Genomic DNA, 16,016 nt, shown 5'->3' with positions numbered 1-16,016 from the left:
GTTATGTAATAAAAGGCACTAAGTTTGCCCAGGAGCAGTAACCCATAGTAAACTATCAGCAGGTCACCTGTTTAAAAGCAAACATCTTTATTGCTCCTGGGCAAACTTAGTGCCTTTTATTACATATGGGGGTGTATCTTCTACACAAAAATTTGAGCATATTTTGAAGGCTTAGGTTGTCCTGTAAAAAAATATATATTGTTTTCCTGGGTAAACTACAAGTTCCCCCTGAGGAAAGGCCCCTAAAGTGAAACTGTGTGGCAATAAAAGTTCTGCTTTGACCAAATGTAAAGAGAGACAAAAAGAAATGCCGCAGTCTAGCGCAGTGAAAGTTTGAACACATTTCTGGGGGTTTTGGGGTCTTGTTTTACGTGTTATTACAGTTTTGTTAAAATAGGTGAAATTGCCCTTTAAGCTGTCTCTGTTCCCCCAAGAGACCTGTTCAGCTTATTGGTTACAATTGTATCTAAGTGCAGGTGTAGTTTGTTAACTTTCTGGGTTCTCTGCCAAAAGCCCACTTATTTAATTGTCTGAGAAACTTTGTACCTTTTTTAGCGTTCAGTGCAGAAGATCAAAGGGAAATGAGGGACTTTTCAATAAGAATCCGGGACTGCGGGCTGAGCTGTTAAAATCTCGCGAAAATTGGGACAGTTGGGAGGTATGCCAAATCAGCTGGCAGTGAAAGGGTTAAAGCATGGATTGTCTTTTCTTATCTCTTCAGCAGAGAAAATGTGGGATAAGCAATTGCAGATTTAATTCAAGGTAATAATTTCAAAAGACAGTAGATCTCTGGAGGTTAAATTGAAGTTTATTGACACAGAAAATGGATTTTGAACAGAAGATTGTCAGAAAAAGGCTCTGTGGAAGGAGTTTTAGGGAGCTCACTGTGGGGTAGAACAAAGCCTTGAGAACCAAAAAGGAGTTTCAGGACTGTGTCCTTGCAGCTGGGCTCTATGGCTGTAAATCAGTCCACAACAATAGATAAGACCCACTGCTCAGGATGCACTGTGGAATGCAGAGTAAATTAATACGGCACATAAATTGTTTCATTGCCAACTTAAACCTACTAGCCTCTGAAGGGGTGCACTGCTCTGCATGTTAACCCTTGCTGTACAAGCTCACCCATAACATGCTGTAGTACTAAGAGCTACATTTCACAGTTATGCAGAATTTAGTTAAATGTGGGTATGCATTCTTACTGGCTACCACTGATACAACTGCATCGACCATATACAAGTATCCAAAATTACTACAGGTATGGGATCCATTATCCGGAAAACCATTATCCAGAAAGTTCCGAATTATGGAAACACCATCTCCCATAGACTCCATTATAAGAAAATAATTCTAAATTTTTAAAAATTATTTTCTTTTTCTCTGTAATAATAAAGCAGTACCTTGTATTTGATCCCAACTAAGATATAATTAATCCTTATCAGAGGCAAAACAATCCCATTGGGTTTAAATGATGTTTATATGATTTTTTTAGTAGACTTAAGGTATGGAGATCCAAATTACAGAAAGATCCCTTATCCAGAAAGCCCTGGGTCCCGAGCATTCTGGATAACAGGTCCCATACCTGTACTAAGAATTTAGGGCCACGAAAAAACTGCGTAGACTATGCCACTTTCGAGGCCTGGAAAGAAGCCAATTTAGGAAAGGAATTTGCCCACAATTAACTGTAGAGCTGTATGCTGAGTGGTCTTCTGCACTTCAAGAGGCATATGACATCTATTAGAGAGAAAAGAGAAGATAGAAAAATATCTGTCAGACACTGAATAAAACATGTACGCCAACTGTGCACTAAAATCATGTGTGTACTGAGAAAGATTGGAACAACTAGGGACTCCAGATTTTTACTCTGGTATTTCAGCTGTATCCTGTACAGTGAAATTAGCCATGTCTGGGCTTTATGTGATCATATTGAATTTATTGAGATTGCCTCTACCTGTATGTGTGACTGTGCAAAGCATAATCATTCATAGAAAAATAAATGCTGGGCTATTTAGACAGGTAGTTAGTATAAGCATGATATCTATATCTGTACAGAGAATCTGCTAGGTGCCACAATACATGGCTAAGATGGTGCTAAGATATAGGTGAGGTGCCCACATAGAAGTGGGATACAGCTGGCACAGGAATTTGCCATAAGGACTAGTGATGAGCGAATCTGTTCCGTTTCGCTTCGCCGAAAAATTCGCGAATCTTTGAAAAGATCCGCGAAACGGCGAAAAATTCGCGAAACGGCGAAAATGTCGTGCGACAAAAAAAATTGTCGCCCGCGGCTATTATTTTGTCGCGCGGCTATTGTTTCGTCTCCCGCGGCTATTGTTTTGTCGCGCGGCTATTATTTCGTCGCGCGCGGCTCTTGTTTCGTCGCCCGCGGCTCTTGTTTCGTCGCGCGGCTATTGTTTCGTCGCCCACAGCTATTATTTTGTCGCACGGCTATTGTTTCGTCGCGCGCGGCTTTTGTTTCGTCGCCCGCGGCTCTTGTTTCGTCGCCCGCGGCTCTTGTTTCGTCGCGCGGCTCTTGTTTCGTCGCGCGGCTCTTGTTTCGTCGCCCACGGCTATTATTTTGTCGCGCGCTATTGTTCCGTCGCCCGCGGCTACTATTTTGTCGCCCGCGACTATTATTTTTTGACGCCGGCGACAATTTTTGGACGTGCGGCGAATTTTTCCGCGGCGAAATTTTTCATCCGTTTTGCGAAACAATCCGCCAATGGCGAAATGCGGAAATTCGCCGTGAATCCATGCCTGGCGAAACTTTTCGCCCATCACTAATAAGGACCTAAAGGGGACTCATCTGCAGTTACCATGGGGTTAACCAAAACTCAAGCAAAATAAGGGCTTATACACACAGGCATTTTCTCCTACGTTACCTGCAGTGAAGTTTTCCTGCGTTCCAACGCAGGGGAGCCCAGGATGCAATGCAGCCCATTCATTCTTACCGGTCTGTACTAATACAAGCGCATGTAAGTGCCAAACACAGGTTCAAGTGCCAGCAGCAGGAAGCTACCGAGACCCAGCTAAAATGGCAGCTGCTATCTTAAACAAACAGAGGGAGCTCTTTACCCAGGTATGGTAAGCTTTCTGCAGAATAAATATAACGTTCTAACCCGCAAGTGTCGGGCCGGCCTGCACATCACTATTATACGACTGGTGAAGTGCGCTCTGCTTGCAGGAAAGCAAGCAGAACCCAAACATGTGTATACGTGGCCCAAATAGATGGGGCAACAGACTGCTTTACTAGTTACGCTACCTCCCGGCCCCCAATTTGCAAAGCCAAGTCTGACATGTGATTCCCTCTCATTACGCTCCCGGAGCCAAATCTCAAAAGCTGTCCTACTGAAATTGAGAGAGAGCATCTGCAATGTTATTGGACAAACCTGAAACATAGTTGGCCCTTACCCACATGTTGAACTGCTGGCACCTAAGGACGAAATCAATTAGATATTGGGGGGGTGAGGAGACTAAGATGTTGTTGATTGATTGGACCACACCCACATTGTCAGTCCTGAAATCTACCTGCCTGTTCTGTAGCTCCCCTTGCCATAATTCCACCGCAGCCATAATGGGAAACAGCTCCAAGAACGTGAGGTTTTTAGTAAGGCCAAAATCATGCCGCTCCTCCGGCCATCTGCTTGCGCTCCATTGACCCTGGAAATATGTCCCTTAACCAACCCCCCCCCCAGCTGCATCAGTGAACATCTGCGGGTCATGGTTGTATGCAACACCAAGTTGCCATACCAACAGATTATTGTATTGCTGTAAAAATGTACATCATACCGCAAGGTCCTCCTTTACCTCTGCCCCTACCCTTACAAAATGGAGTGGCTGTTTCCCAATGTTAAGTTGGGCAGCCTCCTGCAAAAAGTCCTACCCACTGGGTAGACACACCACTACAGCCATCATAGGGCCGATTCTAGCTTCCGATATCAGTCCCTTAGACTGATTTTTATCGGCAGTGTATAGGATCTAACGACGAGCCTGCCCTACCGACATCTGGCCTGAAATTGGCCATGTGACTTGTACTCTGTTAAAACTTCAGTCTCTCTTTACCCAGCAGCTGATCAGCAAAACAATGGCAAGGTAGTAAGATATTAGCTCCCTGATAGCTGCATTGCTAAAAATGCTTCCCACCTAGTAACAGATATGATAATAGCACTTAATGGTAAAAACCCAGGTCCAGCCATGACTCCTGCAGTTACATGGGAGTAGGAGAAAGCTCAGAATCAGGCAATGCACTATGGCTGCCTACACACCAAAACTACAGCTAAAAAATTTATTTTTTTTAGAAATAAAAAGTCCACTATAAAAATCATGATAGAATACCTTTAACCATGTGCAGGTAAATGTACTGCTTAAAAAAAACTATTCTTGTAAAAACTGTTTTTTAGCAACACGTAATCTGATTTCTTATAGCAGACATGGTCCTTTTCAGCTGGCTCAGGTCTTCAAATCACCATTTATGTGTCCAATTGACTTGAATGGGAAAGACCTGAAAACTTTTGAGTCAGAAAATGCTGTAGTGATGTTAAAGAAACATGGGTAATAGCCAAACATTGTTTCATGCCTGTCAGAAACCTACTAGTGATGTAGCGAACATCGCCGAAAATGTTCGCAAACCCGTTCGCGGACTTTCGCCAAAACTCGCGAATATTCGCGAACTTTGCGAACCCCATAGACTTCAATGGGAAGGCGAACTTTAAAACCTAGAAAAGCCATTTCTGGCCAGAAAACTGATTTTAAAGTTGTTTAAAGGGTGCCACGACCTGGACAGTGGCATGCAGGAGGGGGATCAAGGGCAAAAACTTCTCTGAAAAATACTTTGTAAAAAAAACGCCAAAAAAAAAAAAACGTCAAAAAAAACGCCAAAAAAAAAAAACGCAAGCTATTCCTATGTATATGCATAGGCGATAAAACGAAGCGAAAAAACGCGGTGGAAAAACCAAGGCAAAAAAACGCAGCGCCCAAAAAAAAACCGCGCCGCAAAAAAAAAACACGGCGAACCCAAAGTGGCGAACATCGGCAAAAGTCCGCGAATTTGCGCGAACGCGAACACCCGATGTTCGCGCAAATTAGCTCGCCGGTGAACAGTTCGCTACATCTCTAAAACCTACTTCCCTAAACTGAAAGATTTGGTCACAGGAGTAAAAGAATACCCAGTGTGACATAAATTGGAAAGCTAATTATGACTTTAGAGACTGAAACACTTTGCATTTAAAGCAAGAATATGTAGGAACAAGTGAAGGCAGTTATGGTCCACCAGCTGCACAAGAGACAGACATGGGTAAGTACATGCAGTATTCTTACTTCATGGAAGAGTAGTTTGCCTAATTCCATGCACAAGATCTTCTGGTTTTCTTAACTCTAATCTGGAACAGATCTATGTTACCTAGGAAGCAGTTCAGTTTGGAAGCAATAATATCCAGATGCAATGATGTTGCCTTGCACTCCCCTTGCCTGATGGCTGATGAATAGGCAGGTGCAGGCTACTCCGTGATTTCTAATGGACTTACATTTATAATACATTTACTAGATATCACTCTGAAAATGTACTGGTTTTCTAAAACATTGCAGCTTTCTCTTGCTCTCCCCCAACTGTATCCCCACTACCTCCAGTATGAATGTCTGTCTGCCCTATTTGTACAATCATGTCCGAGGGACCAATATGCCTATTTTGCACAGTTCCCTCTTAGCTAGTTAGAATGCATTTCCCAGGAGTCACTTTAGATTTTCCAAGATCGAATTGAATTTTTCTGAGAAAATAAACTCTTAATCGAATTAAGCTTCCCACTGAACATTTTTTTCATTAGGTTGTAAAGGAATAATATATATGCACCATTAAAGCAGTGCTCACTATATTTATATAGTTGAAACCAGGGCTGAATTAAGGTCTGCTGCCTACCCTGCTTAATCTATCTTGTTAGTTTATTATTGCTATGGTGAATACTTACCACTACGCATCTATTTTATATATCTATCATAACATCAATTTAGTTATAACCAGCCACCTATATATAAAATTGAACCACTACAGTTATCATTTATTTTAAAACAATATGTGCCAATATCAATTTTCCATCTTGTTAATCCATAGCACATTGCATATCGTTAGCTTTTTTGCTATGTATTTTGCAAAATATTTTTTTTTGTGATAAACCATAAAATAACATTTTCTACTTGATTTGAATCTGGCCCTATATCACCATTCTTGTAAAGCCCATTCCTCCAAAAGAAATCCAAATCTAAGCTTCTTGAACTGCATTCTCAGCATTAGATTCCATATTTTTTCTTTTCTCTCTTATTCTAGTTAAAGGCACTAGTATTGTTTCCAATAATAATGTGGTACTAAGGCAGGATCTGTATCTTTAACTGGATGGTGAGCTGTAAGAAAATGATGGTTGCATGCAAGAGAACAGACCAGCAGTATCATTGTTCTGTGCTACCAAGTGGTGGATCAGTGCTTTATTTATATTCACATTTTTCATAACATGATAATCAGAGCCTGTACTTTAGCACCCTAAGAGAGCTAATCATTAACTGTTACTCAAATACTGTATCTAGGCATGAGTACATCTTATCATAGATTACTTGAAAAAATTAAACATTTTTCATTTGCTTAACCAAAATGATATTTTCATGTGACCCTTTTAGAGGCCAGGTCATATTGATTTGATGTGCTCTTTACCCTTACTGCTCAAATTACTGTCTCTAGCATTTTAATTTCATCTAAAGCTTATGTGCAAGAGTTAAAGTTCTTATAACCTTATCAGAAGTGAGTCTTCAGAATTGAGACGCACTTTTAGGGAGAATTCACAAGGGGCGATAAGTCGCAGCTACTTTTAAAAACTCCGTGACCGAGTTGTGATGACTAATCCCCCCTTGTGTCTTCACCCAAAAAGTGTGCCTTAGGGAATAAGTAAAGACTCACTTCTGATAAGGTTATAAGAACTTTACCTTTTGTTCTTTTGTATCTGTTTGTTTGTGATGACTAATTGAATTGTCCTGTGTGTCTTTGCCCTTAATTTTTTTTTTAAATTATCTGATTTGGTTCTCATACACCTCTCCTCCACAAGTGCCGCCCCTCTCTGCCAATCCACCTCTCACTCTCGCATCCAGGACTTCTCACATGCTGCACCCATCCTCTGGAACACCCTTCCCCATCCCATTAGGCACTGCCAAACAGTCTCTTAAAACTCACCTTTTCACTCAAGCCTATAACCTAAACCCTCAGAAATGCGATTACCCACTGAGCACCCCTAATCTTCCCTCAAACATTCACTAACCACTCGTTTTCACCTCTCACTCCGCACTTACTGTCACTTTACACACCTACATGAACTTTAACGCCATGCTAGTTACCCTGACCTTATATCTCAGCCCTTCCTTTTAGAATATAAGCTCTTGCGAGCAGGGCCCTCCCCCTAGTGTCACCGATCCTCATCCAAATGTTACTGCAAACCATTTTTGTGAATTGTTTATATGTACATGTTAACTGTTATGCCTTTTGTACCCTTCTATTCTGTAAAGCGCTGTGTAAATTGATGGCGCTATATAAATAATAATAATATTTGGTATTTGATTGTGAACCAAAAATGTCTATTCCAAATCATAGCACCAGGGAGAAAACACACTGACAGGATACCAGATTACCCTATCTACCCTGTTAATGGAGGCATAATAGCATTTAGCTAATACTTCTTTCCATCTTAGCAGGAAAAGAGACAATGAAGAGGTCAAGGTTCTGAAACTCACGTTTCATCGAAGAGATCTGCTTTAACCTTTGATCCGGTAAATATCCTTGCTATATAATTGCTATTAAAATGATTTGCATCTCTTCTTCAAAATCCGTATTACTATTTTCTGTATAGACAATTAAAACTATAAAAAAATTATTATATCTAAAAATTAGACATTCCAAGAACATTACTCTCAAATACCTCTAGAAATAGTTTGAAGTGGAAAGATAATATGCAACTGATATAATTGAGCTTACATTCCACAGGAACCAAGAGAAAGTTGGCAACATTAAGTCAGGTCTCATAACTTCAAGGATTTTACTAATTTGCTGCCTACACTGCCCTAGCCCAACCAGTGGCTTGTGAGCAACATTTTGTTTACCACCCCCTCTGATGTTGCTCCCAGTGGCCTCAAAGTAATTGCCCATTTAAAAAAAATATATATATCTGGCTTGAAGGCATGTTTTGGAAGCACAGAGACAGTTTTCTCCATGTAGAGCCTCCTGCAGGCAAGCAGTCCACATGTGGCTAGCAAATAGCCAATCACAGTCCTTGATCTTTTTTCATACTTGTGTGGTTTACCAACACTTTTTACATCTAAGCGTGGCTCATAAGTAAAAAAAAATGTTGGGGGTCCCTGGCCTAGAGACTAATAAAACTAACACCTATTTGGCTGTTATAGTTACAAGACAAGTGGCACAATTGCTTTAAACTTATTGTATAATAAATATTGGCTAATCCACTTCTAGGGACTAAACATTATTATTGTTTTTGTTAGGTAAACATAGCACAATGCAAGATCTCCTGAAGGGTCTCATCTTCCTTCTGCAAATGAAATTTGGAGTTATTGCCAATGGAATCATTTTAGTTGATTATTTGGGTAACATTTTTTCAGGCATAAAGAAAATAGACTTCATTGTCTGTCATCTTACCCTAGTCAACTTGGTTTCACTGCTCTCAAGAGGAATTCCTTACTCAATGATGCGTTTAGGGGTTCCAGATGTACTAACTGATGTGGGCTGCAAAGCAGTGATTTATACTTATAGGGTAACTAGAGCACTTTCTATAACCTCAACCTGTAGTTTAAGTGTATTTCAGTTAGCAACTATAGCTCCCACAGTATCTCCATGGGCAATATTTAAAAGTCTAGTGACAAAGTACATTCTTTATTCATTTGTAGGCTTCTGGATCTTCCATATGTGTGCCAATTCAACAATTCCATTAACTGTTGGCGCACCAGTAAACAACACTATTCCTCAAAGGGCTGTGCATTTAGGCTTCTGCTATGCAATATTCTTGGACTATATACCTGAAATTGTCTCTACCATGTTTACTACAGGTATAGACTACTTGAATGTAACTATTATGACATTATGTAGTGTTACCATGCTAGTCTTATTAAAGAGGCACAGCCAACAAGTCAGATACCTTCAGAGCACAACACAAAGTGTAGAAGTAAAAGCTTCTAAAATAATTATTTCTCTTGTTTCCCTGTATGTTTTGTTTCATGGGATTGATAGCCTTTTGTTATTATACTCCATATCTAGGAAGGAACTTTCATCCATTTTGGCTGAGGTTCGTGTTTTTTTATCATCAAGTTTTGCTGCTATAAGTCCACTGATTTTGATTAATTTTAGCAAAAGAATGCGTGCCAAATGGCCATTAAGAAAGAAAAAAATGTTAGCAACAAAAATAACCAGTGTATCACATGTGTCCTGCTAATACTCTCTAAATACATTCTGCCTACAGTATGCATGGTGATATTTCTCTACATATTGGCAATCAGTCATGTTTAGATTCATAGTTACAAGAGATGTTTCACTTGTGTGTATATATATGGGTATAGTTTTACATGGAAACAAAAAAACTGCTACCTGTAAATTTCTATTCAGCTAAAGATTTTTTTTTATTTTTCTTTGCTGACTTGTTGTTACCAGTATCAGTGGTTCATAGGTCAACTAATCACATTAAGAGTAATTGCTAAAGTCTGAATTTTCCCCTTGTCAAAATTATGGTGACATCCCATATTCACTTAGGGACACATTTACCAAAAAGTGAAATTACAGCTTGCCATAGTAAAATTCCCCAAATCCCGTTTGTTTATCAAATCCCCCAAATCTCATTTGTTGGGTGAAAGTGAGAATTCACCCTAATATATACCCCTCTGAAAACCCATTGAAAAGAATAGAGAGCATTGGAAAATTACTGTGGCAAGCTCTAATTTCACTCTTTGATAAATCTGCCCCTAAATGCAATAATTAAGCCATTTTAAAATTTGTCATTAAAAATAGTTAGGGTATCAAAATTTCAATTGTAATAGTTAATAAGGCTGGTGATATAAACAATATATGCATGGAAAATTGTAGCATAGAAGATATGACATATACAATAAGATGTTTAAATTAGAAAGGGAAGTTTAAGAACAAACTTCATGTTGGTTGAAAAACGTGAAGTCACTGAATGAAATCAGATCTGTTTAAACCCTCACTGCACAATTTCAAATATTGCATTGTATTTTATTATTGTAAATACTTGTACCTTTATTGCACACTTTTATTATATTTAATATTTGGTTTTTTTTTGTTTTGTTTGTCTATGTAAAGTTGGGAGGAACACGGGTCAAAAAATTTCATTACAGTAATGATGCTTCATTGTTATTTGTATATGACAATAAACTTGAAACTTGAAACCATTGAAAGAAAATAGAAATGTGATTGGCCGTTAGTGGCTCTGCCTACTTTTTCTAACTTTGAACAACAAATACCCAGTGACTAACTTTGGAAAATTTAAATATAAACCAATTAAATTTAATAGGTGGTAATGGATTGGCTGTTGGTCGCCCCGCCACTTTTTCTAACCTTGAATCCAAAGTCACCCAGTGACTGACTGTGCAAAGTTTCGGAATCCTGGCATCAAACAGACAAAATTCAATAGCTGAAATCTGATTGGCTTTTGGTGGCTCTGGCCACTTTTTCAAAACTAAAACTGCAGTCCGCTAGTGACCAACTGTGAAAAGTTTGAGGACCCTGGTGTTAATACTGTGAGAATGGCAGCATGTAGAATTTCCTCATTGAAAGTCAATAGGTAAAATCTGATTGGCTGTTCGTGGCTCTGCCCACTTTTTCTAACCTTGAACCACAGTTACCTGGTGCCTAACTCTGCAAAGTTTGGGGACCCCAGCATTATTTATGCCAAGTCAATAGGTAAAATCTGATTCGCTGTTCACAGCTCTGCCAACTTTTGGGCATCCAACAATCATCATATTTTCATTCAGGCTGACCCCATGACTATGTGATTCAAGTTTGAGGAGTGTAGCTGTAAGCTGTAAGATTGGCAGCAGTTTCAATTTCCCCAATAAAGTCAATGGGTGAAATTTAATTGGCTGTTGCTGGTCCCTCCCACTTTGGATCATCCAATAAATATCGCTGTTTTGGGGTGACCCCATTATTATGTTATTTACATTTGGGGAGTGTAGTTTCAAAGCTGTAAGAGGGGCAGCAGGTGGGAAAATTGGGGTGTTCAAAGCGGTGCCACAAAAAGACGGGGGTCGGGATCGTTTAGAAAAGCACAAGCAACCTGCTCTGCTATAGGGCAAAGAAGTGTGGAGAGTTTGGGTGTTGTACCCCTAAAACTGTAGGAGCAGCATTTAGAAAATGGGGAAAATGGGGGGTGCTAAGAAGAAGAAGAAGAAGAAAAAGCGGAAGAATAAGCTGAAGTTTTTGTACCCAACATAATGACTGCACTATCATTCTAATGTTATTTTGCCAGCCTGGATCTGGCTCTTGATAGATTGGCGAATTTCTGAAGTTTCAACAGGTGTAATTATGCCTGGAGAAAAGACAAATGTTAATTAATTTGAAATGAATAAACTGAAATTTGTCATATTTCCATATCTCTTAGTCTGACACATGTGATGGCCATGCTGTGTGATTGCTTAATAAGACACATGCCATAACAAAGAATGTCAACTGAAGTACAGAAAAATAGTTCTAATATTATTATCCAAAACCAATAGTTACAATGGGATATGGACGGATGCTCACCAGAGCCACCCACTTCTAAAGCATATTCAATCATTCACAATGACCCAGTTTCACTAGTGGTTTTCTTTCTTCTTCAAGCATAAAGAAACAAAGAATCAGACTGAACATTTTTCTTTCAAAGCTCAGTGGCAATGTCCTTGGCTAGCTCATTCAGGATAAATGTCCAAGTAGGAATCACTTGAAGTGCGTTTTTACAGACTTGACTCACCCACTTTGTAAAAGTTGTTTCTACTTTTAATCACATAATGAATGTAAGAAAAAAGTTGCAAATACATCAACAATCACTAACTTACTCTATATTACAGAAAATGTATTGCAAGGCCAATTTTGTCCAGTGTTTAACCAGGGCCCATCTCTACTCAAAGCAAGATTACATAATAACATAGTAAGTTGGGTTGAAAAAAGACATACGTCCATCACTTTCAACCATAATGCCTATATATAACCTGCCTAACTACTAGTTGATCCAGAGGAAGTCAAAAAACCCCATCTGAAGCCTCTCTAATTTGCCGCAGAGGGGAAAAAAATCCTTCCTGACTCCAAGATGGCAATCGGACCAGTCCCTGGATCAACTTGTACTAAGAGCTATCTCCCATAACCCTGTATTCCCTCATTTGCTAAAAAGCCATCCAGCCCCTTCTTAAAGCTATATAATGTATCAGCCAGCACGACTGATTCGGGGAGGGAATTCCACAACTTCACAGCTCTAACAGTAAAAAATCCTTTCCGAATATTTAAATGGAACCTCCCTTCTTCTAAATGGAGTGGGTGCCCTTGTGTCCGTTGGAAGGACCTACTGGTAAATAAAACATTAGAAAGGTTATTATATGATTGCCTTATATATTTGTACATAGTTATCATGTCACCTCTTAAGCGCCTCTTCTCCAGTGTAAACAGACCCAACTTGGCCAGTCTTTCTTCATAACTGAGACTTTCCATACCCTTTACCAGCTTAGTTGCCCTTCTCTGGACCCTCTCTAACTCAATAATGTCCCGTTTGAGCACTGGAGACCAGAACTGAACAGCATATTCTAGATGGGGCCTTACCAGCGCTCTGTAAAGGGGAAGAATAACCCCTCGTCCCGTGAATCTATACCCCTTTTAATACAGCTCAAAACCGTGTTTGCCCTTGCAGCTGCTGCCTGGCATTGCTTGCTACAGCCAAGTTTATTATCTACAAGGACTCCAAGGTCCTTCTCCATTATGGATTTGCCTAGTGCAGTCCCATTAAGGGTATAAGTGGCTGCATATTTTTACATCCCTTACATTTATCCACATTAAATCTCATCTGCCACTTAGCTGCCCAGATTGCCAGTTGGTCAAGATCCTGCTGCAAAGATGCCACAACCTGAATAGAATTGACTGGTCTGCTGAGTTTTGTGTCATCTGCAAACACTGATACATTACTCATAATACCCTCCCCTAAGTCATTTATGAACAAGTTAAACAAAAGTGGACCCAGTACAGAACCCTGAGGGACCCCACTGAGAACCTTATTCCAAGTAGAGAATGTACCATTAACAACCACCCTCTGTACCTGATCCTGTAGCCAGTTTTCTATCCATGTGCAAACGACTTCACTAAGACCAATAGACCTTAGTTTAGAAAGCAGTCGTTTGTGGGGAACGGTATCAAATGCTTTGGCAAAATCCAAATAGATTATATCTACTGCATCCCCACTGTCCAGCTTCTTACTTACCTCATCATAAAAAGCAATTAAATTGGTCTGACATGACCTGTCCTTCATAAAGCCATGCTGATTACTGCTCATAATGGCATTCTCCACTACATAATTTTGAATGTGATCCCTTAACAAGCCTTCAAATAACTTGCCCACCACGGATGTCAAACTTACAGGCCTATAATTGCCAGGCCGAGATCTTACTCCCTTTTTAAATATGGGAATGACATTCGCCTTCTTCCAATCCCTAGGTACCATACCTGATGAAAGCAAGTCTGAGAATATCAGAAACAAGGGCCACTGCAATTCTGCCCCTAGCTCTCTCAGTACCCGAGGGTGTATTCCATCTGGCCCAGGTGCCTTGTTTACATTTACGTTTTTCAGGTACTACTAAAATGTTATCATGACCTGCAGGCTTACCCACACATTACGAATGTGTTGTTATCCGATGTGTTATGTTATTTTGGATTCATTAAATAAAATTAAAATGTGATCAGACATCAGGACAAAGGTCATACGTTCAATGCTAGGAAGGATGTGCTTAATAGAATATAAAGCTAGATTTATACAGATCAGGTAGGATTCTCATTGGGGGACTATTTTGCATTTTAAAGTAACCACTGTCTTAGATCATGACAAGCTTTTACAGCCCTTGATAATCAAAAAAGAAAATATAAATACATTTTTGTGTTAAATCTAAAATTAGGACTTCCCTTTCTCATTTAAAAATGCCAAAATAGCGTTTGTTGGACATTTATTTGAATGATTACAGGTTATAGTATTAAACAGTTAATTAGGGGGTTATGTAATAAAAGGCCCTAAGTTTGCCAAGGAGCAGTAACCCATAGCAACCAATCAGCAGGTAGAATTTACAGGTCACCTGTTTAAAAGCAAACATCTTTGATTGATTGCTGTGGGCTACTGCTCCTGGGCAAACTTAGTGCCTTTTATATCATAAGAAGTTTAGTGTCTTATTCCTATAACTACACACACTTTGGCAATCAATGCATCCCTTGGTACTTTCAAATCAGCCAGATACAACAATACTCCTTTCCAAGTTTCTAGGCTGCTATATTCCAATTTACAGGGACATAATTTATCCAGAGGGAAGAAACATGGCACATAGCATGCTAGCACTAAATTAGCAACTTTTTTAATGCACTTTTTATATCCTAGAATAGACCAACTTTAGAAAATGTGGGTGGTGCAGTTTTACTCTTTAACTCCCCTGAAAGCTTGCTATTTGACTGGCAGTTCTACTGGCTTCCTGACAGCCATTAATCTGCTACTCATTATATAAGTAGCCAACCAATGTTTATCTTACATCATCAATGGGTTTAAGGCTACCCCCATCCATAGCCCAAAATGTGGAAAACAATGCAATGAGCCAGAGCTTTAACTCTCAATGTTAACTGTGAGGCAACACTAAGCAATGGCACACTGAGGAACTAAACATGTATGGGTAGCTGCATGACCTAAAAAACACTGTATAAAGAACTCTTGCCCAAATCTGCTGTCTGTGTACATTTTAATTTGCAAGCACAATATCCAATAAAGCAGATACTTTTCCCATATTTGATTTTAAAGCAAATGGTCGAAATAACAGTTAAATCCATGCAGTATATATGCCCCAAGTTTAGCACAGTGGGCTCAGCTAAGAGTTATTGCTAATTCTCCATATCGATGAGTTTTATGCATTACATACATTCAAAGAGCCCCTTTAATTATATTTATATATTATGTTCAGATTATTCTGATTAAAAAATCCATTCTTACTCTGCCTGAACAGATAATTAGATCAGTGAAAACATTAGCTTTATAAATCACAAAAACAAGTGCTCCACAGCCATCGCTCACTGCTTCCAGCTTGCTACAATGTACAGATGTTTATAGAAATTATTCTTCTATGAACTTGTACTGTATGTGAACCCAAGATGTGGTGGGACTAATTACGAAACACTGCCTTTTGAAATAATCATGTTATAAAATTTTTAGGACAGGCCCAGTAAGTTTGTATCTTATGGAAAATGTATTTTGGTAAAATAATACCATCTGACCTGGCCACAAGTTGAAGCTGAAGGTTTGGTCATATGAAGTGTGGAGGGGGGGGGGGGGTGGGTTTAAAAACTTGTTCACTTTTCTTCTGTAACTTGCACTGATTAAGGGAAATATGTTGTCCTATTTAATAATAAATTTGATGCACTGCACTGATATAACTGATAAAGTCTCCAGAAATATATTTCTCCAGCACCATGTATGTGCTCATGGTGAGAGTACTACTGGTTCATTGCATGCATGTGTTGATTAAATGAAAAATAAATCAAGTTAAGACTGAGAACAGCTAGGTGAGAACACCTACACATATTGTTAAATATTCTTCAGTTGCTCTTTGTTCATGCTCACCTCCTCCTCCCTCAGTAAGCCCAGGTGTTTGAAATCTGGCAATTAATGGGATTTATAAGCTTGTTATAAGAAACTACTGTTTGCTTGATCATTAAAGCCTTATAGCCTGTCAGGGAAACGCCACTCACAGACACGCCTGACACCAGG

General features: G+C 39.4%; 1 protein-coding gene across 1 annotated transcript; it reads left to right on the top strand.

The window, feature by feature from the left end:
* The first annotated feature begins 8,534 nt into the window (after nucleotides 1-8,534).
* LOC100494323 (olfactory receptor class A-like protein 1) lies at nucleotides 8,535-11,672 on the top strand. The gene is made up of 2 exons (XM_031896205.1): nucleotides 8,535-9,197; nucleotides 11,643-11,672. Exons 1-2 carry the CDS (start codon nucleotides 8,535-8,537, stop codon nucleotides 11,670-11,672), a joined length of 693 nt encoding a protein of 230 aa, XP_031752065.1.
* The last annotated feature ends 4,344 nt before the right edge of the window (nucleotides 11,673-16,016 follow it).

The sequence above is a fragment of the Xenopus tropicalis genome, chromosome 2 (assembly GCF_000004195.4).
Source record: "Xenopus tropicalis strain Nigerian chromosome 2, UCB_Xtro_10.0, whole genome shotgun sequence".
NCBI lineage: Eukaryota > Metazoa > Chordata > Amphibia > Anura > Pipidae > Xenopus > Xenopus tropicalis.
The sequence above is the reverse complement of the archived record's forward strand: the minus strand, read 5'-3'. Positions and strand labels throughout refer to the sequence as shown.